This window comes from Hylobates moloch, unplaced genomic scaffold (genome assembly GCF_009828535.3).
Source record: "Hylobates moloch isolate HMO894 unplaced genomic scaffold, HMol_V3 SCAFFOLD_1, whole genome shotgun sequence".
Taxonomy (NCBI): Eukaryota; Metazoa; Chordata; class Mammalia; order Primates; family Hylobatidae; genus Hylobates; species Hylobates moloch.
Window position 1 is genome coordinate 10,970,709 of NW_026652276.1, and position 27,878 is coordinate 10,998,586.

General features: G+C 40.0%; 1 protein-coding gene across 2 annotated transcripts in view; it reads right to left on the reverse strand.

The window, feature by feature from the left end:
• CAB39 (calcium binding protein 39) overlaps positions 1–27,878 on the reverse strand; it is a 110,790-nt gene that overhangs the window by 29,609 nt on the left and 53,303 nt on the right. For both annotated transcript variants that reach the window (XM_032753950.2, XM_058437434.1), the window contains exon 3: positions 311–475. In XM_032753950.2, the coding sequence (XP_032609841.1) occupies positions 311–475 (165 nt within the window). The remainder of the gene's footprint in view (positions 1–310; positions 476–27,878) is intronic.

A 27,878-nucleotide genomic window follows, 5' to 3' on the forward strand; every position in this document is an offset into this window, starting at 1 on the left:
ATTATTAGAGCACTAGAGTGCTCTAATGAGCAGTTGTTTTTTAAAACAACCTAAATGAAAGGGCAATGAATATGTAAGAAACTCCATGTCCAATGTGATGAAACAGGGAAGAACCCTGTCCCAAGCCTGAAACACTCCTGGGTTCCTGCCTTTGCTCTGCTCATCAGGCAGGCAGCCCAGGCATACTGACAGAGGTCAGTAACCCTGAGCCAAGAGCCCAACAGGAATCTCACGATGTTCCAAAAGAGAGAACGTATGGAAAAGAATGCACAGGGTATAGTTTTTTAAAAATAAGAAACTGATTTCTTACCTCAAAGTCAATGAGCTGTAAATCAGCTACCAGGGTGCTAAGGAGCCCACTATTATAGAGTTCTTGAGCAAGTTGAGCTACTGCTTCTGTCTGAGGCTCTTTTTCATTTGTGCCATACAGAATTTCTTTCATGGCAACCAGATTTTTGGAAACTTCTTCTGTAGCCTAATTTTAGAGAGAGGAGTTGGGGAAGAGGAGAAAAAACAATTCATTTTAACAAACATCTAACACGTCAAAATTTGTCAAATCACCTCTCTATATTACAGACCCATGGACCTATGAACAAGAAGCAAAGTGGGCAAGCTCCATCCTTGCCCTCAGGAGCTGGGCGCTATGTATGCGTGCACATGGGGACCAACATGCATACACCACAGGAAGGCCAGCATGTGCACAACACAGACACCCAAACACTGAAAACCACGTTTATGCATGGCAGAAACAAAACAGGGAGAAGGGTTCACTTCCTCAAGTGAAAGGGAAACATCACCAAAGAGGCAACTGGGCTGATCCCCAAGAATGAAGAGATTCTGACAAGCAAGTATGGAGGATAAGGAATGGCATGAGCTAGGGATGAGGGAGAAGGGAAAGTACAAGTCCTATTACAGAAAAGGTGTGGAGGAAATGAGAGAGCAGAAAATGGGTGAGTGCAAAGCTAAGGTGTTAGTAATACATATAAAGTCACTAAAGAGCTTCTACTGCTCGAGATAGAGAAGGGCCAGATTTACCTTTCCCCATGAAAAAGACTAATGAGTAGGATAAGATACATGAAACGACTTTTTTTTTTTTTATCAGACAGGGTCTTGTGCTGTCGCCCAGGCCTGGAGTGCAGTGGTGGGATCACAGCTCACTGCAGACTCAACTTCCTGGATTTAAGCGATCCTCCTGTCTTAGCCTCCTGGGTAGCTGGGTTTCCCACAGGTGTGTGCCACCATGCCAGGCCGATTTTTGTATTTTTAGTAGAGATGGGGTTTTGCCATCTTGCTCAGGCTGGTCTCAAACTCCTGGGCTCAAGCGATCTGCCCAACTTGTGCTGGGATTACAGGTGTGAGCCACTGTGCCTGGCCAAAACAATGACTTTTAAACAGTGGACTTCAGGCAGTACAGGACAGTGATCCCTGAGAGAAGGAAACAAATAAGGGGAACTTCATAATTACCCTACCTTCTTGCTAGCCACAGCACAAGGAGGGGGGAGCCAGCCAGAAGAGGTGTTCTCCATTAGTTGAAGAGGCAGAGCTGGCAACCCAGGGAGGCCAAGAAGACTAGAGTTTACAACAGGGCAGAGTGGCAGAGAGGAAAGAGCTGCCCAGAAAGAGCATGGCAGAGACCTGTAGAGCCCACTCATGTCTTCAACTGAGTACTGATAACCACACGTGGGTAAGGAAAGTAGCCAAGGCTAGGAACCAGAACTTTGGAGCTCACATGGGGCTGGAAATAGCTCCCGTTTCCTACCAGCCTAATGGAAAACCTCATATTCACTAGTCATCAAGCAAAGTACTCAGGGGGTTTTGCCTCAGTAGGCATACAAAATTAATCCTAGGCCAAACTCTGATCTGGTCCTGCCCAACAAAGCTTAACAGCAATCCTGGAAAGGACCAAAACCGGAAAACACGACTAATAATAAGAACTAATCAACAGAAACAGCTGTGGAAATGGCACAGCTGGCAGAATTAACAAGGACATTAAGATAGTTACTCAGTAAGGACCTTAAAATAGTCACTACAACTACAAATAGTTATCTATCACTAACACGTACCATGTTAAGTAGAGGAATGAAAGGCATAAAAAACACCTGAATGAAACACTTAGAAATAAAACTACAAGGTCTAAGATAAAAATTATACCAGATGGGATTAACAGCAGATTAGACAGTAGATAAGAATAGGTTAGTAAACACAGACAGCCTAAAAACTATCTAAAATGAAACTTAGGGGGAAAAAAGGGACATCTCATTAGTGAGCTAGGGGATAACTTTAAGCAATCTCACAGATGTGTAACTGCAGCCCCCAAAGGAGGTGGAAGGGCAGACAAAATATTTGAAGACATAAGGGACGAATGTTTTCCAAATTTAATAAAAACTGTAATTCCATAAAGCCAAAACATTGAAAAATCCCAAGCATGAGAAACAAGAAGACAATATCAAGGCATAGAGTAATCAAATTGCTTAAATTCAGTGATAAAGAAAGAATCTTAAAAGTAGCCAGAGGGAAAAAATATTATGGACAAAGAATCAAAGAATGACAACAGACTTCTTGACAGGAATGATGCAAGTCAAAAGATAGTGGAGGAACATTGTTAAAATACTGAAAAACACAACCAAACTGTCATTCTAAAATTTTATACCACAGCAAAAATACCTTTCAAAAACAAAGGCAGAATCGTTTTTGAGACACAGAAAAGTAGAAATATTTCACCACCAGAAGACTTGTACTTTGTGAAATATTTAAGGAAGTCCTACTAGCCGAAGAAAAAGGATTCTTCACAAAGGAATGAAAAGCAACGAAGATAGTATTAAACAAAACTTTCCCTTTTATTTAAAAGAGAATTGGCTCTTTAAAGCAAAAATAACAATGTATTCTGGGGTTATAACATATGTAGAACAAAAAATACAGCAACAATAGCTCAAAGAGGTGTAATGGAGGTATATAGGTATACTGTTGTCAGGTTCTTATAATAACTGAAGTAGTATATTTCCTGAAGATAGACTATAGTAAGTTAAAGGTGTATACTATAAGCCCTAAAGCAACCACTTAAAACAAAAAGAACAACCCAAAAACAAAATCAAAGATTTATAGCTAATAAACCAACAAAGGAGACCCAAGTAGAGTATTAAAGAGACATAACATAAAGGCTATAAACACTTACATAAAGTGAAGCATTTATGATCAGAAGTATACTTCAAGGAGATTACTTTGCACAGATTCACAAAACCTCAGCATTTAGCAGTACTTAGAGGATCATAGAGTCTCATGGTATTCAGTTATGTAAACTTCTAACCTTCCTACCAATCACATGACTTTACCTTAAATATTTCCAGTGTCCAGTAATGCAGGATTAGCTGAATTCAGAATCAGATAGCTGTTAGACAAATTTATGAGACAAACATTGCTTCATTACACTGTCTACTGGCCCTGGGTTTGTAGTGCAGATCAGGCAATATTTTAACTTCTCTTCCACATAAATCTCTTGAGGGCAGCCTGCGTATCTTCCCTAAATTGTCATCTTCTCCAGAAAACCCCCCGTCAGGTTCTTTGATTAACCTCCTAAGAAAGGCAGAGCTAACATTCAGCCCTATCCAGAATGGTACAATGCAGAAGACACCAGACCATCACTTCTCCCTTACAAATGTTAGTGCAGCCGAAGGCTGCCTTCTAAGAATTTTTGCAATTATATTGCATAATTGACTCAGACAGAGCTTACAGTGAACAAAACGTCTCTGGCTTTCACAGGTACTGCTTGGTAAAGACAGGTCTTTCCAAATGTTATTCTTAAACTGAGGCGAATGACACTGCAATGAAGACTTTAATTTTTCTATTTAATTTAATCTCATCAGCCCATCATTCAAGATTATGGCAGTAACTCTGGATTCTGATGGACATCCAATGTATTAGCTAAATGCTCTCACATACATATGAAAATCTCGTATGTGTGTCTCCCATGACCTGCCTCAATCATTGACTAAAATGCTGGAAAGGAATGACGCATGAATAGAGCCCATCATGTCTTTGAATCATCATGCTCCTTTCAGTAATGATCTACTACAAATCTTGGAGCAGGGCTGCTCAGTCATGTACATATGCAACAATTTCCAAGTTATATTCAAAAGGTTTTTTTTGTCAAATACCTTGATAAAATTAAATTATACTATTTCTTCCCTATTTCCTGACCATGAGAAAATGAAGTTATTTGGTCTGACCTTTTTACTATACCTACACTAATATCTACTGACTACGACGTTCTTTTCTAAATGCTTGTAAGTCATCCTCCTAATAATCCCATTATGAAACCATACTCAGTATCAATGCTAAGCCGAGTCTACCTTTTCCAGCCTGCTGTTACTACTTCATTATTGGTAATGCCTTGGAGATCTCTGATGGTAGTTCATCATCCCATATGCAAATTCAGTAACCCAGAATGTAATTTTTCTGGGCCAAGAGAAAATCATTTAGCAATAGTAGGTGTTCTCTTACAATGTATCTGCATGTACTGCGTTTTCCACTCCATTTTACTATCTCTATTCTTCAGATAATTCTTTTTGACAGGAAGAATCTGATACCTAATAGGTTTTGTGAATGCATTATCTATTGATTCTACGCCAGGGACCCTAAGTAGGAGGCCTCAGCCTCCTTTGCTTCTCTGGTTAGATCAAAGTTTTAAAGCTTTTAACAATTTTTCATGTACCTCAGTTTATACTTTTCTTTGAAATCATTTTATGATTTTTAAATTTGAATTCAGACCATATTCTATTCTGACAGCAAAAGATGAATAAGAAAGAAGGGAGGTGAATAACTAAAGGGTACAGGTTTGTGAGGTGACAAAATGTCCTAAAATTGACTGTGGTTATGGTTACACATATTTGTGAATAAACCAAAACCACTGAATTGTACCCTTCAAATGGGTGAACTATACGGCATGTAAACTATATCTCAAAAAAGCTGTTGCCCCCATCCCCACCCCCCTCCCCCCCCAAAAAAAGGAAGGAAAGAGAGAGGCAGAACATAATTAGAAAGCTATTTATGGCTGGGTGCAGTGGCCCACGCCCACTCTGGGAGGCTGCAGCAGGTGGATCACTTGAGCCCAGGAATTTGAGACCAGCCTGGGCAACACTGTGAGACTCCATCTCTTTTTTTGTTTTTTTTTTTTTTTGAGACAGAGTATCGCTCTGTCTCACCCAGGCTGGAGTGCAGTGGTGCAATCTCGGCTCACTGCAAGTTCCGCCTCCTGGGTTCACGCCATTCTCCTGCCTCAGCCTCCCGAGTAGCTCGGACTACAGGTGCCCACCACCACACCCGGCTAATTTTTTGTATTTTTAGTAGAGACGGGGTTTCACTGTGTTAGCCAGGATGGTCTCGATCTCCTGACCTTGTGATCTGCCTGCCTCGGCCTCCCAAAGTGCTGGAATTACAGGTGTGAGCCACCGTGCCCGGCCGAGACTCCATCTCTTAAAAAAAAAAAACAAAAGTTAGTTAGCTGAGTGTGGTGGCATGCACCTATAGTCTCAGCTACTCAGGAGGCTGAGGCTGCAGTGAGCTATGATCGCACCACTACACTCCAGCCTGGGTGACAGAGCGAGACCCTGTCTCAAAAAAAAAAAAAAAGAGAGAGAGAGAGAGAGAAAGAAAGCTATTTGTTGTACTTCTGAATTGAATGGCACTGTGGACTCTGTATAAAGCCCCCTTCTCTTTCAGAAGGAATTCCCTCACCAGCTGATACTGCACCTGCCACCTACATTAATCCTCACCTGCTTTTGGATCTCCCCACCCCATGCCTTCTTAGGAACTCACCCTGCCTGTTACCTCATCTCCTCCTCACAGAGTCAATCTCCCCTCCCCTAATTTCTTCCTATCAGTTTTAAACCTGATTAAGACTCCACTTAACAAAATCGAATAGGCCCTCCTTAAATTCCACGACTGCCCCCTGCCCCCCTGCCCCCGTGCCCCTGCCCTGCTACTACCCACACCTCATAATTAAACCTCTCAAAACATTTGCCTGTATTTACCATAGTCCAAGTCTTTTTCCTCACTCACTCTTCAGCCCAATCCTTTGGCTAGTCACTGACCTGCATGTCATTAAATACAATTTTGTGTCTTTATTACTGTGAGAAATGGGAAAGTTCTTTTTCAAAGATTATGAAAAGTCACAATTTCTTACTATAAGATTGCTATGCACTATTAGTGAGTATATGTATGTATTCCAAATCAGCTCTCCTAGCTTGCTCCAGCATGCCTGGACAGAACTAGGCACACCGGAGCCCACAGTGCATGCCATTCCTTATTTGGAGATGCTTCCTTAACTAGCCCTGGACAACTTCCTTTTCTTTGTTCTGTTCCCCTTACCTAATTAAGAAAGTTTTAAACTAATAGCCAATAGGATAAAGTGTAAAATGTGAGGTCCTATCCCAGCCAATGGAAACTGGACACAGCAGTAGGGTAAACATGTCAGGTTATAAATAACTCTGTCTCCTTTGTTCGGTGTGCTCTCGTGGCCAGACAACTATTGAGTAGCACCCTTTCTGCAGAAAGTAAAGCTCTCTTTGCTGAGAGATCATTTGTTCCCACGTTAATCCTTTTTTTCTTTTTTTTATGCGACACCAAAAACTTCATTCCCAACAATTACACCTGAACTTTCCACAGGATTCAGAATTGCCGATTACACCCTCCTCTGAAAACCATTCTTCTGGTCCTCTGTGACTCACCACCATCCTTATTTTCTCTCCTAACTCCCTGGTTCCTCCTTCTCTGTCTCCTTTTTGCCTCATTCACCTTGGCTAGGCCATTTAAACACAGGGAATCCCTAAGGCAGGGTACTAGGGCTTCCTCTTCTTATTCTCTAGACTCTTCAGTGATCTCATCCACACCCGCTGCTTTAATTAACAGTTAAATGCAGATGCCTCACAGATTCCTAACTCTAATCCAGTTCTTTTCTCCTAGGCCTTATCAGTACCACTGGGTAGCCTTCTCAAAATGTCTCCACTCGTAATGTCTCAAGGTACCTCAAATCGAATACATCTAAAATAGAACTCAAGATCTTGCCCTAGTGCCTGATATCCCCGCCTTGTTCCGTTTCGTGTAACGATACCACTGATGATGTCATTACATGTCAGAAACTTAGGGGTCATCTTCAACTCTCCCCTCTTCACTTTGCCCCAATATCTAACTCATCACCGACTCCCAAATCCATCCATTTATCTCCCTGTCTACCATCACCACCCAAATCAAAGTTTCCGTAACTCTTGCCTAGATTAATACGTCGTGTACTGACTGGTTTCTTTGGATTGCAGGGGGCCTAATGGGGATGCATTCTCCACATCACACCTAGAATTATCTTTTCATAACATAAATATGATTAAGACATTGCCATTGCTTAAAATGCTTCATACATTATTGATGAATGGCTGAAAATCAGCATTCCTGATCACAGGGTTTAAAATCCAGATTACAAATGGACGTAGAGAAATATGACGTTATCATACCATAAAGTCAAGGGATTCCTTAAAAGTGCTGAATTGAGGCAGGCCACAGTGGCTCATGCCTGTAATCCCAGCACTTTGGGAGGCCAAGGCGGATGGATAGCTTGAGCTCAGGAGTTCGAGACCAGCTTGGAAAACATCGTGAGAGACCCTATCTCTACTAAAAATACAAAAACTTAGCTGGGCATGGTGGTGCATGCCTATGGTCCCAGCTACTTGGGAGGCTGAGGTGGGAGGATTGCTTGAGCCTGGGGGGTAGGGGTGGGGAGTAGTGCAGAGGCTGAACTGAGCCGAGATGGTGCCACTGCACTCCATCCACTGCCTGGATGGCAAAGCGAGAGCAAGACCCTGTCTCAAAACAAACAAAAAAAAAACTGGACAAGAACAGACTTCCCTCTAAGAACGGGCAAAGAAATCAATCACCTGAGATGTGAAAAAATAACTGCAGTTCAAAGGAATGGAGCCAGCTAAAGACTTACAAGCAGATGTCTTCCTAACAAAGAGTTACAGCAGTGAGCAAGGAAAGAGACCGGCTGAGTGATCCAATGCTCGCCATTTCACTTAATGAGCATATGCCCAGAGCCTGGGTCTCAGTGTGCACGCACAGCTCATAGTGTGGACATGTCCCCAAGCTGAGCCCAATGAAAGCCAACTACTGCATCTGGTGCTCCACTAAAGAAAGAGCAGTCTGGGCCGGGCGCAGTGGCTCACGCCTGTAATCCCAACACTTTGGGAGGCCAACGTGGGCAAATCACGAGGTCAGGAGATCGAGACCATCCTGGCTAACACGGTGAAACCCTGTCTCTACTAAAAAAAAAATACAAAAAATTAGCCGGGCGTGGTGGCGGGCGCCTGTAGTCCCAGCTACTCAGCAGGCTGAGGCACGAGAATGGCGTGAACCCGGGAGGTGGAGCTTGCAGTGAGCCGCCACTGCACTCCAGCCTGGGTGACAGAGGGAGACTCCTTCCGTCTCAAAACAAAAAAAAAAAGAAAGAAAGAAAGAAAGAGCAGTCTGTTTCAATGTTGGAGGAAATACTTGCAGTGTTGGAAATCTTTTTTTTTTTTTTTTATTATACTTTAGGTTTTAGGGTACATGTGCACAATGTGCAGGTTTGTTACATATGTATCCATGCGCCATGTTGATTTCCTGCACCCATTAACTCGTCATTTAGCATTAGGTATATCTCCCAATGCTGTCCCTCCCCCCTCCCTCCACCCCACAACAGTCCCCGGAGTGTGATGTTCTCCTTCCTGTGTCCATGAGTTCTCATTGTTCAATTCCCACCTATGAGTGAGAACATGCAGTGTTTGGTTTTTTGTCCTTGCGATAGTTTACTGAGAATGATGTTTTCCAGTTTCATCCATGTCCCTACAAAGGACACGAACTCATCATTTTTTATGGCTGCATAGTATTCCATGGTGTATATGTGCCACATTTTCTTAATCCAGTCTGTCGTTGTTGGACACTTGGCTTGGTTCCAAGTCTTTGCTATTGTGAATAGTGCCGCAATAAACATACGTGTGCATGTGTCTTTATAGCAGCATGATTTATAGTCCTTTGGGTATATACCCAGTAATGGGATGGCTGGGTCAAATGGTATTTCTAGTTCTAGATCCCTGAGGAATCGCCACACTGACTTCCACAATGGTTGAACTAGTTCACAGTCCCACCAACAGTGTAAAAGTGTTCCTATTTCTCCACATCCTCTCCAGCACCTGTTGTTTCCTGATTTTTTAATGATGGCCATTCTAACTGGTGTGAGATGGTATCTCACTGTGGTTTTGATTTGCATTTCTCTGATGGCCAGTGATGATGAGCATTTCTTCATGTGTTTTTTGGCTGCATAAATGTCTTCTTTTGAGAAGTGTCTGTTCATGTCCTTTGCCCACTTTTTGATGGGGTTGTTTGTTTTTTTCTTGTAAATTTGTTTGAGTTCATTGTAGATTCTGGATATTAGCCCTTTGTCAGATGAGTAGGTTGAGAAAATTTTCTCCCATTCTGTAGGTTGCCTGTTCACTCTGATGGTAGTTTCTTTTGCTGTGCAGAAGCTCTTTAGTTTAATTAGATCCCATTTGTCAATTTTGGCTTTTGTTGCCATTGCTTTTGGTGTTTTAGACATGAAGTCCTTGCCCACGCCTATGTCCTGAATGGTATTGCCTAGGTTTTCTTGTAGGATTTTAATGGTTTTAGGGCTAACATGTAAGTCTTTAATCCATCTTGAATTAATTTTTGTATAAGGTGTAAGGAAGGGATCCAGTTTCAGCTTTCTACATATGGCTAGTCAGTTTTCCCAGCACCATTTATTAAATAGGGAATCCTTTCCCCATTTCTTGTTTTTGTCAGATTTGTCAAAGATCAGATAGTTGTAGATATGTGGCATCATTTCTGAGGGCTCTGTTCTGTTCCATTGATCTATGTCTCTGTTGTGGTACCAGTACCATGCTGTTTTGGTTACTGTAGCCTTGTAGTATAGTTTGAAGTCAGGTAGCGTGATACCTCCAGCTTTGTTCTTTTGGCTTAGGATTGACTTGGCGATGCGGGCTCTTTTTTGGTTCCATATGAACTTTAAAGTAGTTTTTTCCAATTCTGTGAAGAAAGTCATTGGTAGCTTGATGGGGATGGCATTGAATCTATAAATTACCTTGGGCAGTATGGCCATTTTCACGATATTGATTCTTCCAACCCATGAGCATGGAATGTTCTTCCATTTGTTTGTATCCTCTTTGATTTCACTGAGTAGTGGTTTGTAGTTCTCCTTGAAGAGGTCCTTCACATCCCTTGTAAGTTGGATTCCTAGGTATTTTATTCTCTTTGAAGCAATTGTGAATGGGGGTTCACTCATGATTTGGCTCTCTGTTTGTCTGTGATTGGTGTACAAGAATGCTTGTGATTTTTGTACATTAATTTTGTATCCTGAGACTTTGCTGAAGTTGCTAATCAGCTTAAGGAGATTTTGGGCTGAGACAATGGGGTTTTCTAGATACACAATCATGTCATCTGCAAACAGGGACAATTTGACTTCCTCTTTTCCTAATTGAATACCCTTTATTTCCTTCTCCTGCCTGATTGCTTTGGCCAGAACTTCCAGCACTATGTCGAATAGGAGCGGTGAGAGAGGGCATCCCTGTCTTGTGCCAGTTTTCAGAGGGAATGCTTCCAGTTTTTGCCCATTCAGTATGATATTGGCTGTGGGTTTGTCGTAGATAGCTCTTATTATTTTGAGATACGTCCCATCAATACCTAATTTATTGAGAGTTTTTAGCATGAAGGGTTGTTGAATTTTGTCAAAGGCCTTTTCTGCATCTATTGAGATAATCATGTGGTTTTTGTCTTTGGTTCTGTTTATATGCTGGATTACATTTATTGATTTGCGTATGTTGAACCAGCCTTGCATCCCAGGGATGAAGCCCACTTGATTATGGTGGATAAGCTTTTTGATGTACTGCTGGATTCGGTTTGCCAGTATTTTATTGAGGATTTTTGCATCAATGTTCATCGAGGATATTGGTCTGAAATTCTCTTTTTTGGTTATGTCTCTGCCAGGCTTTGGTATCAGGACGATGCTGGCTTCATAAAATGTGTTACGGAGGATTCCCTCTTTTTCTATCGATTGGAATAGTTTCAGAAGGAATGGTACCAGTTCCTCCTTGTACCTCTGGTAGAATTCAGCTGTGAATCCATCAGGTCCTGGACTCTTTTTGGTTGGTAAGCTATTGATTATTGCCACAATTTCAGAAGCTGTTATTGGTCTATTCAGAGATTCAACTTCTTCCTGGTTTAGTCTTGGGAGGGTGTATTTGTCGAGGAATTTATCCATTTCTTCTAGATTTTCTAGTTTATTTGCATAGAGGTGTTTGTAGTATTCTCTGATGGTAGATTGTATTTCTGTGGGATCAGTGGTGATATCCCCTTTTTCGTTTTTTATTGCATCTATTTGATTCTTCTCTCTTTTCTTCTCTATTAGTCTTGCTAGCAGTCTATCAATTGTGTTGATCTTTTCAAAAAACCAGCTCCTGGATTCATTAATTTTTTGAAGGGTTTTTTGTGTCTCTATTTCCTTCAGTTCTGCTCTGATTTTAGTTATTTCTAGCCTTCTGCTAGCTTTTGAATGTGTTTGCTCTTGCTTTTCTAGTTCTTTTAATTGTGATGTTAGGGTGTCAATTTTGGATCTTTCCTGCTTTCTCTTGTGGGCATTTAGTGCTATAAATTTCCCTCTACACACTGCTTTGAACGTGTCCCAGAGATTCTGGTATGTTGTGTCTTTGACCACAGTGCAATCAAACTAGAACTCAGGATTAAGAAACCCACTCAAAACCGCTCAACTACTTGGAAACTGAACAACCTGCTCCTGAATGACTATTGGGTACATAATGAAATGAAGGCAGAAATAAAGATGTTCTTTGAAACCAACGAGGTGTTGGAAATCTTGAGTCACAGTACGGCCACACTGTTTACTGCTCTGTATGGACAATTAAGGGGTTTTCAAAGGTAAGTTTGGTTGTGATTCGCCTTGTGCTCAATTTACAATGTAACTCCCTATGGTCTCACAGAGAAAATACTCTGGGAGAATACACATCAAACTCAGTATAGCCGTCTACCTGTGGGGTGGAGTAAGAAGAGTATTTGTTCCATTTCAGACTTGCTTGAGTATTTTTTCTCACAATTCACATTCTACTTTTATTTTAAAAAGAAAAAAAGATGAGGTAAATTATATAGATCAAAATGATCATTATGTTGGTACTCATTGATTTCTTCTTCCATTTCTCCTTTTTCAGCCCTCCCCAAGAGACATCCCCCCCATATTTTAAAGATTTCTAACAAATAACCAAATAACCATGGACAATTATAAGCTGATTAAACAAAAAGCTTGAAAAATATATCCAAATATTACCAAAAGATGATCAGAAAATTTTAATAACTGTTTCACAAGAGAAGGCAATTCAGCAAGTATTTACTAACTAAAGATGCCACACACAAAACAAATAAACTTGGTTGTGGCCGGGAGTGATGGCTCATGCCTGTAATCCCAGCACTTTGAGAGGCCGAGGCGGGCGGATCACCTGAGGTCAGGAGTTCGAGACCAACCAGGTCAACTTGGCGAAACCCTGTCTCTACTAAAAAATGCAAAAATTAGCTGGGTGCAGTGGCATGAGCCTGCAGCCCTGGCTACTTGCGAGGCTGAGTCATGAGAATATCTTGAACCTCGGAGGCAGAGGTTGCAGTGAGCCGAGATTGAGCCACTGCACTCCAGCCTGGGTGACAGAGCGAGACTGTGTTTGAAGAAGGAAAAAATAAAACAAAACACAAAACCTTGGTTGTTCTTGTTCAGTTTTGACTTGGTTCCCTTCATAGCAGCTTGCATTAGGGACTATGCCTAGGGCCCCACCTCTGGCCTGCAGGCATTATGTCAATATGTTCTCTGCCCTTCTAACCACATCCTTCTCATCTCCCACCTCCCCGTCTGTCCCCTCACACCTACTGAGTTAAGGTATTCACACTTACAGCTCCTCCAAACACTGTATTCTTTTCAAGCTGCTGAATCATCATGTCACCTAATCCACTGACCCCTTAATGACCACATTCCAGGTCCTGCCAAGCCTGCACATTTCAGCGCCACTCATGCGAGCAGCTCAAGGTCTCTTGGCTCCCCTACACAATCTTAAATGTGCTTTATTCAAATCTTTCTCTACTTGAGCTCCCAAATTTCTAAGCACTGTAGAAAAAGTGATGGAACTTGTGCACATTCGGTTCACCAATACACCATGCCATCCGACTTCAAAGCAGCTCGGAAACAATCCTTTAAACTGGGCTGATTTCCAACCAGTAACTCCCAGCAGCACATATTTCAAGACGGCTCCACTTTCCTCAAGAGCCATTAGTCTCTCTTTATTCCTTTATCTGAACATCTAGCTTCACTCCTCCTATATTAACATAAAACTTTCTAATTAAAACATTCTCAACTTCTTCACTACATCTTGATGTATTTCTGCATCCTATCTCAAACTTGTCAACACACTCAGAATCACTTGAGAAACTTTTAGAAGAGATGCTCAGTTCCCCCGAGATAATTTTTTTTTTTTTTGAGATCGGGTCCAGCTCTGTCGCCCAGGCAGAATGCAGTGGTGCAATTATGTCTCACTGCAGCCTTGACCTCCCAGGCTCAAGTGATCCTCCCACCTCAGCCTCCCGAGTAGCTGGGACTACAGGTATGCACCACCATGTCTGGCCAAGTTTTAAATTTTCTGTAGCAATGGGGTCTCATCATGTTGGTCAGGCTGGTCTCAAACTCCTGAGCTCGAGTTATCAGCCCACCTCAGCCTCTCAAAGTGTTGGGATTACAGGCATGAGCCACTGAGCCTGGCTCCAAGATACTTATTAATGACAAAAAGAAAAATAGTAATTTTCCAGTAGACACCATCTTAACCAACCGATGTTACTGATCATCATCTGTAATGAAACTATTGACATGCCTCCTGAGCTGATGCAATGAAAAGGGTACTTCACTTCTGTGGTATTCTTGCAAATGCATAATCGACATTGAATCATGAAGAAACATCAGGCAAACCTAAATCAAGGGACACTCTATAAAATAGCTGACTAGTATTTCTCAGAAGTACCAAGGTCATAAAAGTCGTAAGACTGAGGAACTATTTCAGATTAAAGGAGACCTAGGGAGATGTTACGACTCCTTAAATGTAATATGTGACCCCGAATTAGATGTTGGTTCAGAAAAAGGACATTAGTAGGACAACTGATGAAACGTGAAAAAGGCCTGTGCATTAGTTAATAGTATTATACCAATGTTATTTTTTGGATTTTGATCATTGCCCTGTGGTTATAAAAGACGTTAACATTTAGGGAGGCTGGGTGAAAGGCACTCTTCTAAACCATTTTGTAAGTCTGATAAGTTCATCAATAATCTTTTTGCCTTTTCTTCACAGGTAAGGGGCATCCTACTTAGTTCCAAGGCTGATGGCTCTCTCTGTGCACTGGAGAAAGGGCTCCTAAACAAAAAGGAGGTTAGCTTTGACTCAAGTACCCCCCTGTGCAATTGTGCCAGTTGTGTGGCGTCATGAAAACCTGTTGGGTCTTACTGGACCATCCAATAATTAAGGGAACTGGACCAGATGACCCCTGAGACCCATTCCATTTCTTTAAGATCTCAAATTCCAAATAAAGGTCTTCAATTCTCTTTTGCCCTGTCATCTACATTCCTTCTCTCACCCTGGACATCTCTGTCTCTACTCAAGCTAACATAAAAGCCTGAATGCTCACACTCCTTCTTTCCACTCTTAAGAGCGCCTACATCCAGGAAGACTCTCCTCCCTCCCATGACTCTCTCCTCCTCTGATGCCTACAGCAGCTGTGACCTTATTTCAGTTGCTGACATTGTAAGTGCTATAACCTTTCACACGTACCTCTCATCTCCCTAACACATTCAAGGGCTTTGGAAAGCGCTTATGATGGCAATTTACACATGGAATGACTTGATGATTTTGTTAACTGACTGAATTGTCTGGGAAGTTTCCTCAGTTGAACATGGTGTTCCAAGACACAGATGCTACATTTCTATGGACCAGTTAGCCTCATATTACTTTTCATGGGCAGACTGCCTTATTAAAAGTAGCCAACTGTTTTATAGATCATGGTCAAAAAGAAAGGCACGAGAAAACAGCCCCCCTTTACAACAAGCCCACTCACTTGCCTAGAAAGAGATGCAGATCATCCCTTACTGCTGACTCGTCTAGGAGGGAGGTACAGAGTTTTGTTTCAGTTCTTAGCTGTTTCCTTATGGCTTCTGAGAAGTGCTTCATCCTGTGTGGCTGTACAGAGCAGCCTTATGTGGTGGGAGTGTGGAGGCTCCAAAAGAGCACAGCACAGAGTTTGGAAAAGGGTCTGGGGCTTGGCAGAGCTTCTCAGATCAAGGCTCTGAGTTGAGAGGTGAAGTCCCTATGTCCCATGGGGCCAGGCATATTAATTCTAAACTATGGAGCCTGACTTCCACATATGGTCAAATGATAACTTCATCTTTAATTACATTTAATAATTTTTTAAAATTAAAATATTTAAGTGTTAGGATCAACTTAAGTAGTAACCAATATCCCAAAGTTCACACCTAATGCTCACCTCACTAGTAACAGTATCAGAAACTAAACTCCTTTCCCTCCCAGGGTGAGGACATAGGTAACTATACTCACGCACCACATAATGTCTTGGTCAACAGCAGACCACAGAGACAACTGTGGTCCCATAAATATAATACCATATTTTTGCTGTACCTTTTCTATGTTTAGATAAACAACTACTTGCCATTGTGTTCCAACTGCCTACAGTATTCACTATAGTAACATGCTACACAGATTTGTAGCCTAGGAGCAACAGGCTGGAAGAAATCACCTAATGATGCATTTTTCGGAATGTATCCCTGTTGTTAAGTAACGTGTAATAGGACTTCAAATTTTTAAGGATAGAGTCCATAATAACCTCTTCAAGTAGCACTAAGGTTATGAGATTTTTCACTGCCTGCTTTCCCATTAAAAAATAAAACAGGGTGGGAAAATAAGCAATTAGTAAGCTAAACATTAGTACAAATGGCCTTTTTAGAGATCACCAAAACCTCAGGAGGTTTCGTATTAACTCTCTTGATTTAAATCCAATATTCCCATGGTACCTATCACTGCACTATTTTACTGTCACTAGAGGCAGCTGCTGATAAAAAGTAGTGATACAAAAGTACAATTTCAGAAGACAGCTCACATACCCATTAGTGCTTCTATGCCATGTCCTTGAAGTACTCACAGCCCTTATCAACACTCCTTCTCTGGACCCAAGCACTCAGTAGATCCAAACCGGCCTTACGTTAGGAAACAAGGTGACAAGAAGGCTACTTCCAGATGAAGGGACAGGACTTTACTTGGTGAGATACAAGACTGGGCTGCCCTATTCACTGTCCCCAATTTTTAGTAGTTAGTAGCACGACTAACCTCAATATAGAAAGCACATTTAAAGACAAACATGGTAACATGCTGAAGTATAGAAATGGCTAAGTCAGACATTAAAAACCTTATAAAAGATTCTATTTCATAGTAATAGTAAGAATCTTAAAAGGATAAAATATTCTTCCTTCTTATCAGAGGCAAAGGCTTTTAGATACACTGCTGGTAGGAAAATAAATTGGTACAACTTTACTGGAGGGCAATTTGGCAAAATGTTATTGAAGAGTTTTAAAAGGTGCAAGGCCTCTGACTCATTTCTGCCACTTCCTGTGAATTATACTTCCAGGAATTTATCCTACGGAAACAGACAAGTACACAAAGGTAAGTACATGCAGTGTTACTTACAACAGCAAAGAACTAGAAGTAAAAGTTATCCCACTGAACTAGTTTAATCATGATGTACCCATAAAATGGAAGAACCATGGCAGGCTTTAAAAATAATTGAGGGCCAGGGGTGGTGGCTCACACCTGTAATCCCAGCACTTTGGGAGGTGGTCAAGGTGGCGATCACTTGAGGTCAGGAGTTCAAGACCAGCCTGGCCAACATGGTGAAACCCATCTCTACTAAAAATATGAAAATCAGCCAGGTACCTATAATCCCAGCTACTTGGGAGGCTGGGGCACAAGAACTGCTTGAACCTGGGAGGCAGAAGTTGCAGTGAGCTGAGATTATGCCACTGCACTCCAGCCTGGGTGACAGAGCAAGACTCTGTATTTAGAAAAAAAAAAAAAATTGAGATCTATAGGCATATGAAAAGATGTTAAAATTTAAAATTTAAAAAAAACAAAAACAAAAAATCCAACAGGCTACGGAGCAGCATGACCCCATACTCATTTACTTATCTGCCCCAGAGAGAGGGAGACAACAAGCAAGAATATGAAAGAGAATCCCCACCAAGTTAACAGTAGTCATTTCATGTGGTACTGAATTAAGGATAAACTTCATTTTTTTCTTTATAGTCTTGTATTTTCTGCCTTTTGGGGGAATGAACATACATCATTAGAGCATGACTTTCTATAAATTAGAATCTATGAAGGAAACAAAGATTTCTCGCACACACTCATACACACTTCCCTACTACCCAATGTAGAATTCCAATATACTAGTTAGAATAAAGTAAAACTAAAAAAGTGGATGAAAGGCTGGGCGCGGTGGCTCATGCCTGTAATCCCAGCACTTTAAGAGGCCGAGGCGGGCGGATCACGAAGTCAGGAGATCAAGACCATCCTGGCTAATATGGTGAAACCCCGTCTCAACTAAAAATACAAAAAATTAGCCAGGCGTGGCGGGTGCCTGTAGTCCCAGCTACTCGGGAGGCTGAGGCAGTAGAATGGCATGAACCCAGGAGGCGGAGCTTGCAGCGAGCCGAGATCGCACCACCGCATGCCAGCCTGGGTGACAGAGCAAGACTCCATCTCAAAACAAAACAAACAACAACAAAAAAGTGGATAAAGTGAGAAAGAGCACCTGGAACCATGACCTACTTGCTTCTCCAGAGCAAAGAACTAGTGACACTCACAACCACTTGTGTGGATCTCATGAGAATGATGCTGAGTGGAAGAAAGCCCATCTCAAAAGTTTACACACTATATGATTCTATTTATTGAACATTCTTGAAGTAATAAAATGTATAGACTTGGAGAACAGATTAGTGGTTGCCAGCAGGGGTTAGGAATAGGGGAGATGGGTCTGGCTATAAAGGGGTAGGAGATGGGTCTGGCTATAGAGGGGTAGCAAGAGAGGTGGTGATGAAACAGTTCTATATCATGAGTATTAACGGTGGCTACAAAAGTGTGATGCAATCGCATAGAGCTATATGCACATCCACACAAACTGTAAAACTGGTGAAATCTGAACAAGCCCTGTGGATTATACCAATGTCAATGCTCTGGTTTTGATACCGTATATAGTTATTTGAGAGGTTACCACTGGGGATACGGGTGAAAGGTACATGGGTTCTCCTGTACTCATTTCTGCAACTTCCTGTGAATTAATTAATTTCAAAATAAACAAAACAAAGTAAGGCAACATAAGACTTCTATAGCGTAAGACTTCTTGCACTCCCCCTCAGTATACCCTTAGGTTGTCTATAAGGCCCTTTTCATTCTACCAAAGCTTGTTTCTCTAGTCTTACTTCCTACCATTCCTCTTTATCTCCACCTCTTAAAAGTCACACTGAACTTGTCACTGTTTTCTGAACATGCCATAGGTTGTTTCAAATTCTGTTCCCTTTCGCACTTTGCCTGCCAAAAACCAGCTTAAATGTCACTTCAAACCTGTCATCTCTGTATCTGTCTCTGACAGACGTAGGAACTGCTTTATCCTCTTGGTTCCTACAGAATTTTATCTGCGCCCCCAAGTCCCTCTATATTATATTATTTACATGTGTATTTCCTCTACTAGATTATATACTGTTTTAAGAACGGGGACAAAGTTTGACTCCTATGCCTATCTGCCCACACAGAGAGGCACTAAAATGTCTGTGGATTCAATCAAACTGGGGATCTCTTGCAAGAGATACTGATGCAAGTAAAGACAGTAGACAACATCAAAGGCAACCATGCATGAGGAAAACGTTAACTCCAGTGCACACCATTGTTAAGTCATCTTTTTAGAAATAATTTTGAAGGGATCTATGTAGCAAAATTTTCCATGCCTGTGTTCATTAGTTTACATAACTGAATTGATTCTAACTTATATATAACTAGTTATTATTAAGAAATGCCTCAAAGAGGCCAGGTGTGGTGGCTCATGCCTGTAATCCCAGCACTTTGGGAGGCCGAGGTGGGAGGATCACCAGGTCAGGAGATCAAGACCATCCTGGCCAACATGGGGAAACTATGTCTCTACTAAAAACACAAAAATTAGCCGGGCATGGCAACGCGTGCCTGTAATCCCAGCAACTCAGGAGGCTGAGGCAGGAGAACCACTTGATCCCGAGAGGTGGATAACACCACTGCACTCCAGCCTCACAACAGAGCTAGAGTCTGTCTCAATAAAAAAAAGAAAAAAGAAAAAAGAAAAAAAGAAATGCCTTAAAGAGCTCAGATTTGGGGGGGAATGATGAGGCTTAAATTATTATTTTTTGTTTCTTTTGAGTTTCTTTAAACCCAATCTTTAGCAAAAGAATCATTTTAAGCAAGAGTCCTCTAAATATTTACCCATTTATATTTACTGCCTGAAATATCAATTCATTCTAAAAGAAGAGATTAAATGACCTTGTTGAAAAAAGAAAGTTCTATATCAAAGTAAATGAAGACCAAGATGTGAAATGGAATCTAAAAGTGAACTGACAGATACTGTTGGTGCCAAGTATTTGATAATAAGAACAATTCTATTATCACATTAATTCCCGTGATAAATGCTTTCTACCTCCCCCCACCCCCACCTCTTTACTAAAGAAAATGTCTGCGTACTCTAAGCTGAATGATCATGGACTAAGGAAAGTCTATTAATAACCTTCTGGTGTCCAAGATTACTGTAAACAAGTTTAGTAACCATGAGTCACTGTTAAATGGCCATGCTATGAAGAGGCTACTCCCTTTCCCCCCTCTTAAAACATGTCAGCAAACTTACTCCTCTCATGAAATGAGTGAATATAGCTATTCAACCCTGTGAACACAAGCATTCATCGTGAGGGAGGGAATCACCTATAAGCTGAGCAAGGCAGCCATACCTCCTTTATACAGCATGTGGTGGGCAAAGAGTGTGTAAATAGTCATCACACACACACCACATCTGTTTGGTTGTTGGCAGTGAAAGACTAAGTCCCACCCCACCCCTGTCCCCCAGTTACCTAAAAATAAGGATGGTAAGATTAACCACTTTCTTAAAATGTAAGAAAATTAGTTTTGTATGAATTCTTTTAAAAGAATTAGTCTCCTAAGAGACTAATGTATTTGTATCATACACAATTGTTAATGTGGTAACTATGTACCATATAAAACAAATACAAATACCAACATATAACAAATAAAGGAATAAACACTCAAATGTTATATTTATCATTTTTTCTGTGAGATCACAAGAAATGGATGGAAAAAGCCCAGGGACATAATGAATAAAGTGGAAAAAGGCATAATTTTACCATGGGTTTGGCAGAGCTAGGTGTGAATTCTGTCTTTGACTCTAATATAATGAGTCAAAGTAATGAGCCTAGCAAACAACAGCTTTCTTCATCTGGATCATGGGAAACCAGAATCAATTCTATCTCAAAATAAGATGGGGGACTCTATACAAAGGCACCTTGCAAAGTATGGTGGTATATCGATGTCAGGATATGTCAAAAGTGCAAAGCTTGAATTCCTTCTAGAACACTTAACTAAGTGGTCACCTAGTCCATGCCAATACCTCTCCAGAAACAGAGAATGTGCTATCTTCTGAAAAAGTCAGCTTCCACTTACTGTTTTTCCTAATATCAAGACAAAATTGGACTTCTTGTTTTATTTCCACTCACGGGTCTGAATTCTACCTCCTGCCACGATCAGTTTGAATCCTTTTGTTACATTATATGGTCTCCCAAATACATTTTACTAAGAGCTACTCCGCCCTAAAACATTACTCTGCTCACATCTTCTCCCTAGGCTGTACCTCACATCTTCAGGTCATTCAACTGTTCCTCACAGTATAGTTTTGAATTTCTATGTCAGCCTGGTCACTTCTCTCTCAGCACACTGCAGTTTCTCTACACCCTCAAGTGTAGCCTTGCCCACACAGAGTAGAAGATAATCACTGAATTTCAATAGTGTATTTCAAGTATTGCAATCTAGCCTTCCAATGGCCTTTCTGGGTGCTTTACGGTTTCTAAGCCACATCTGCCCCAGTTGGTACATGAACAGTCTTTTTTTATTCACTACTGAGTTATAAATGACATACAGTGAACTCCACATATTTAAAGTACCTAATGTAACACACACACACACATATATATATATACACACACCCATGAAACCATCAAGATAGTGAACATATCCATAACCACCAAAACCGTAACCACCAAAAGCTTTATGCCCCTTTGTGGTTCCCTCCCGCTACCATGCAACCCCTCCCCTACACATCTTTATCAAAGCTAAAGCAACCACTGATCTGCTTTCTGTAATTATGGATTAGCTTTGTTTTCTAGAGTTTTGTGCAAATAGAATCATATACTATGTGCTCTTTATAGTCTGGCTTCTTTTGCTCAACATAATCACTTTGAGATTCATCCATGCTGTTGTGTACAGCAATAGTTTTTTTTTTTTTTTATTGCTGAGTAGTATTCTGTTACATAGATGTACTACAGTTGGTTTATCCACATGTCCGGGCTATTTACAAATAAGGCCGCTATGAATGTTTAGGCAAAAGTCTTTTCATGAACATCTATTTCTTGTTTTCTTGGGTAAATACTTAAATGGCTAGATCATATGGTTGGTTCGAGTTTGGTTTAAAAAGCTGCCAAACTAGGCCAGGGGCGGTGTCTCACGCCTGTAATCCCAGCACTTTGGGAGGCCGAGGCGGGCAGATCATGAGGTCAAGAGATCGAGACCATCCTGGCTAACACGGTGAAACCCCGTCTCTACTAAAAAATACAAAAAATTAGCCAGGCGTGGTGGCAGGCACCTGTAGTCCCAGCTACTTGGGAGGCTGAGGCAGGAGAATGGTGTGAACCAGGGAGGTGGAGCTTGCAGTGAGCCGAGATTGTGCCACTGCACTCCAGCCTGGGCAACAGAGTGAGATTTTGTCTCAAAAACAAAAAACAAAAAACAAAAAAAACTGCCAAACTATTTTCCAAAGTAGTCCTACCATCTTATATTCCCACAAGCAGTTCCAGCTGCTCTGTATCCTTGCCAACATTTGGTATAGTCAATATTTTCCATTTTAGCCACTCTAATAGCTGTGTAGTGGAATCTCTTCAGGGTTTTACTATACAATTTCCTAATGATTAACATCTTTTCAAGGGCTTATTTGACATCTGCCTACCTCCTTTGGTGAAATGCATACACAAATATCTTGCCCACTCTTAACTGGATTGTTTCTTACTGTTAAATTCTGAGAATTCTTTATATATTCTAGATGCAGTCTTTTATCAGATATATGCTTTGCAGACTTTCTTCCAGTTTGTGGTTTGTCTTTTTCATTCTTCTAACAGTGTCTTCTGAAGAGCAGGTTTTAATTTTTATGAATTCCAATTTATCATTTTTTTAAATGAATTGTGCTTTTCGCATAACATCCAAAAATTATTTGCCTAATCCAAGATCACGAAGATTTTATTCTGGCAACTTTATAACTTTAGGTCTTACATTTGGCTATGTGATCCACTTTGAGTTAATTTTTAAATATGGTATGAGGTCTGAGTCCTATCTTTCTGCCTACTAAATAGTTTCAGCACCAACTGTTGAAACAACTACCTTCTTTCTGCACAACTGCATCTATGCCTTTGTCAAAAATCAATGTTCCACACATGTGTAGGTCTATTTCTGCACTCCAGTCTGTTCCATTAATATCTATCTTTGCACTGACACCACACTGTTTTAACAACTGTAGCTTTTTAAGTCTAGAAATCAGACAGTGTGAGCCCTCCAACTTTGTTTTAATTGGTTATTTTGATTACTCCAGGTCTTTTGCACTTCCATTCAAATTTCAGAACAAACTCTTTGATTTAAAAATCCTGCTGGAATTGCACAGAATTTCTAGATACATCTGGAGAGAAGTGACATTTTAACAATATTGAGTTTTCCAACCCATGAACAACATGTATCTCCCGCTTATTTGGGTCAATTTCTCATAGCAGTATCTTGCAGGTTTCAGCGTACAACTCTTTCACTTCCTTTGTCAGATTTAACCCTATTTCATGTTTTTAATGCTATTCTAAATGGTATTTTTAGCATTTCGTATTTTTTGATGCTATTCTAAATGCTAGTTTTTTTTCTTTTTCTTTTTTTCCATTCTTTTTTCCCAATTACACCTAACACTCTTGAATACAAGGTATTTTTAAATTTCAATTTTGGACTGTTCATTGCTACTATACAGAAATACAACTGATTTCTGTATGTTGACCTTATAACCTGTGACTTGCTAAACTCATTTACTAGTCTACTAGTTGTGTAGATTCCTTCAGTTTTTCTATGTAGATGATCATGTCATTTACAAATTAAAAGTTTTACTGCTTTCTTTTCAATCTGAATGCCTTTAATTTATCTTTATTGCCTGACTGCATAGGCTAGAACCTCCAAGTACAAAGCTGAATAGTTGTGGTGAAAGTAGATATCCCTGTCGTCTTCTTGATCTCAGAGATAACATGATTTAGCCTTTCACCATACGTACAATGCTAGCTGTAGGATTTTTGCAGATGCCCTTTATCAGCTTGAGAAAGTTCCCTTCCTCTATTTCTAGTTTGCTAAGATTTTTTTTTTAATCAGGAATAGATGCTGGGTTTTTTTCCCCCTTTTCATCAATTGACATGTACTTTTTCAGTATATTAACTTTGTAATGTCATACTAGCTCTGCATTCTAGGAATAAACCCCACTTGGTCTATTATTCAATTTGCTAAAATAGAGAAATTCTGCATCTATGTTCGTGAGACATATTAGTCTGTAGGTTTTATTTTACTGTAATACCTTTGATTTGGCGATTATTATAATTCTGACCTCATAGAATGAGTTAAGAATGATTTCTCTTAAGTTTTCTGGAAAGGTTTACATAGAAATTGTATTATTTCTTCCTTAAACATTTGGTAGAAATCTCTAACGACGCCATCTGGGCCTAGAGTTTTCACTGTGGTAAGGAAGGGTATTAACTATATAGGACTATCAGGTTATCTATTTTTTCTTGCGTTACTTTTGGCAATTTGTGTCTTTGGAGTTTGTCCATTTAATCTAAGCTGTTGAGTTTAATCGCATGCAGTTGTTCATATATTCCTTATTAACTTGTACAATCTGTGGTAATGTCACTACAGGAATCTCTCACTCCAGGTAATGGGCATTTGTGTTTTCTTCCTCCTGGTCAGTCTTAGCTAGAGTTTATCAATTTTCTTGATCTTTTAATTTTTTTTTTCTATTTAACTGATTTGTTTTGATAGCTATTTCCTTTCTCCTGCTTACTTTGTATTTAATTTGCTCTTCTTTTTCTAGTTTTTAGGGTAGAAACTCAGACCTTTCTTCTTTTTAAATATATTTTAACATATTTAGTGCTAGAAATTTCCCTGAGTAAAGCTTAGCAGCATCCCACTAATTCTGAGATGCATTTTTGCTTTTATTCCACTTTTTTTTGAGACAGGGTCTTTTTTTTGAGACAGGGTCTCACTCTGTCAGCCAGGCTGGAGTGCAGTAGTGTGATCTCAGCTCACTGCAGCCTCCACCCCTGGGCTCAAGCGAGTCTCCCACCTCAGCCTCCCAAGTCCTGGCTTTTTCATTTTTTTTTTTTGTATTTTTAGTAGAGACAAGGTTTTGTCATGTTGGCCAGGCTGGTCTCCAACTCCTGAGCTCAAGTGATTTGCCTGCCTCAGTCTCGCAAAGTGCCAGGATTACAGGCATGAGCCACCATGTCCAGCCTCAAACTACTTTCTAATATCTTCTTTGATCCATGAGTTATCTAGAAGTATGATATTTAGTTCTTAAATATTTTGGGATTTTCTAAGGATTTTTCTGTTATTCATTTCTAATTTAATTCTATTGCAGTCTTGGAACATCCATTGTATAACTTTATCCTTTAAAATGCACTGAGACCTTTTTCTTTGACCCAGAATATGGTCTACCTTGGTAGATCTTCCATGTGAACTTCAAAAGAATGTGTAGGTGTGTTCCACAGTTGTTGAGTGTTCTATAAATGTCAATCAGGTCAAGTTGGTTGACAGTATCATTCTGGTCTACCTAGAAAATCCTTGCTGATTTTCTGCTTGCTTGTTCTATCAATTACTGATAGTGGGGTACTGAAATCTCCAACTATTAATTGTGTATTTGACTACTTCTTGCAGTTCTATCAGGTTTTATTTTGCTTTAATTTGAAACTCTGTTATTAAGTGCATAAATGTTTAGAATTATTATATCTGTTGGAACATTTCACCCCTACTTTATCATAAAATGACTTTCTTTACCCTTGGTAATATTCTTTGCTCTGAAGTCTATTTTGTCTGCTATTAGTACAGCCCCTCCAGCTTTCTTTTGATGAGTGTCAACAAAGTTTATCTTTTTTCCATTCTTTTTACTTTTAACCTATTTAAGTTGCTAACTGTAAAGTACATTTTTTAATAGGCATCATATAGTAGGGATTCTTTCATCCACTCTGACAATCTCTGTTTTTTAAATGGGTTATTCAGACCATTTATATTTAATGTGATTACTGATACAGTACATCTGAGTCTATCATCTATTTGTTTTCTATACCACATCTGTTATTTAATTCCCTTCATCCCTTTTCTGCCTTTTTAAATTAATCAAGCGTTTTTAATGATTCTGTTTTATTTTCTTTTTGACACATGGTCTGTTTTTTTACATACAGAGTCATACTTTTATTTGTACTGTGTTTTGTCAATTAATATTAACCATTCCCTCTAACCACTGACCCACCACCTCCACCTAATTGACCCTTTTTTGGTGCCTAATTCAGTCACCCATAGAATGTGCTATTCTCCTCCAATTTTTGTCTTTCACAAACTTGGCTAATTAAACCCTTTAATTCTCTTCATATAAGTTAATCACAATGAATGTCAGCTTAGACTTGAGAACTGTCATAGATCACCAAAACCCTGCCAACAAGCTCACAGTGATTCAATCATCACATCCATTAGGTATGATTATTTATCTAACAGGGAAAAATGTCCCCTGATCATCCTTAACTACAGGGAAGATGATGAACATAAACCTATATGGACAATACCAGGACCACCAGTAAAGATCTCTTGAGAAAGGACATTTATCTTACTACTTCTGTGGGCAGTAGCACTGAAAAGAAATGTAATACAGTAGCTGGACACCATCACAGAATCCAGAGAACATACCTAGCTATGGTACTCTCTCCTCAGTCACAAATTCAATATATAAACTCTTGTCTTAGCAATATTTGTTTTAACTAATTCAGATAAGATTAAGAATTCAGAAGAGAACAAGATGACCGTGTTTCATGTTACTAGTAACTCTGTTTTTGATTTCATTTTCAATAAATACAACTATTTGTTGAGCTCTATCTTTGAAAGGCTGATGGTCTAACAAGGGGAAAATAGTAAGCATATATCATTATGCATAGTGCACAGGAAAACAGAGCAAGATAAGGGGGAAGAGGAATGCCACACGGTAGGGTTGCATTTTAAATAGAGGACTGGGTGAAAAATGGCACTTGAGCAAAGACTTGAAAAAGATAGGAGGTAAGCCAAATACAGCACTAGGCAAAGAACCTTCCAGGCAAAGGAAAAAGCCAAATGCAAAGGTCTCCAACAGGCAGGAATATGACTGGAGTGCATGAGGAAAAGAGATCAATGTGGTGAAGAGTATTAGGAGACAAGATCATAAAGTCATGGGACTCATTGCTCAGGGCAGGAGTTGGCATTTATTCTTCTGTAAAGGAACAGACAGTAAATATTTTAGACTTTGCAGGCCATATAAGGTCTCTGCCTCATATACTTTGCTTTTTTAACCAACTCTGTAAATGTAAAAACCATTCTTAGCTCACGAGATGGATAAAAATAGGCCTTACAAGATTTGCCTGCAGAACTTACTTTAGGCCCCTGTTAGGACTTTGACTTTTACTCTAAGGAATATATTATTTGACTCATGTTTTGAAAGAATCACCATGGTTGTAGGGAAACCAAGGGAGACCACTGAGGCAGTGAGCAGGACACTACAGTAATCCAGGGCAGAGAAAAGGACAGCTCAGTGGGAACAAGCAAAATGGGGAGAAGGGATTAGATTCTGGACTTTTTTTTTCCAGATAAAGTGGATAGATTTGGGGAGTGAGAAAGTAGTCGTGGGTGACCCTCTTAAGACTTTTGACCTGAAAAACGGAAAGGACAGAGTTCTGCTAATGATGAGCGTGAAGCATGTGAATGGAACAGGTTTTGAAGTATGCATTTTGCTTCAAAACAGAGTGGAACTTATATCTGTAAAGTTTCAAAATTATCCTGCTGTGATCTGAATAGAATTGCTTTAAGCATGATTTGGGAAGAAATGGCATTTTAACTATATTCCATATTTACATCTAATAACATAGACCAGGTAATTCTTGTACCTCTGAACAAGATCCTTGAGCTTTCTTCATACAGGTTCAGTGTACTTCCTGATGAAAATGTTCCTGGACATCTTATACTTATTTTTTTGCTGCTATAGTGAATGAGCTACTTTTTTGTAAAATTACATTTTCTAGATATGGTTGGTGATATGATTGGGATATCTGTCCCCTACAAATCTCATGCTGA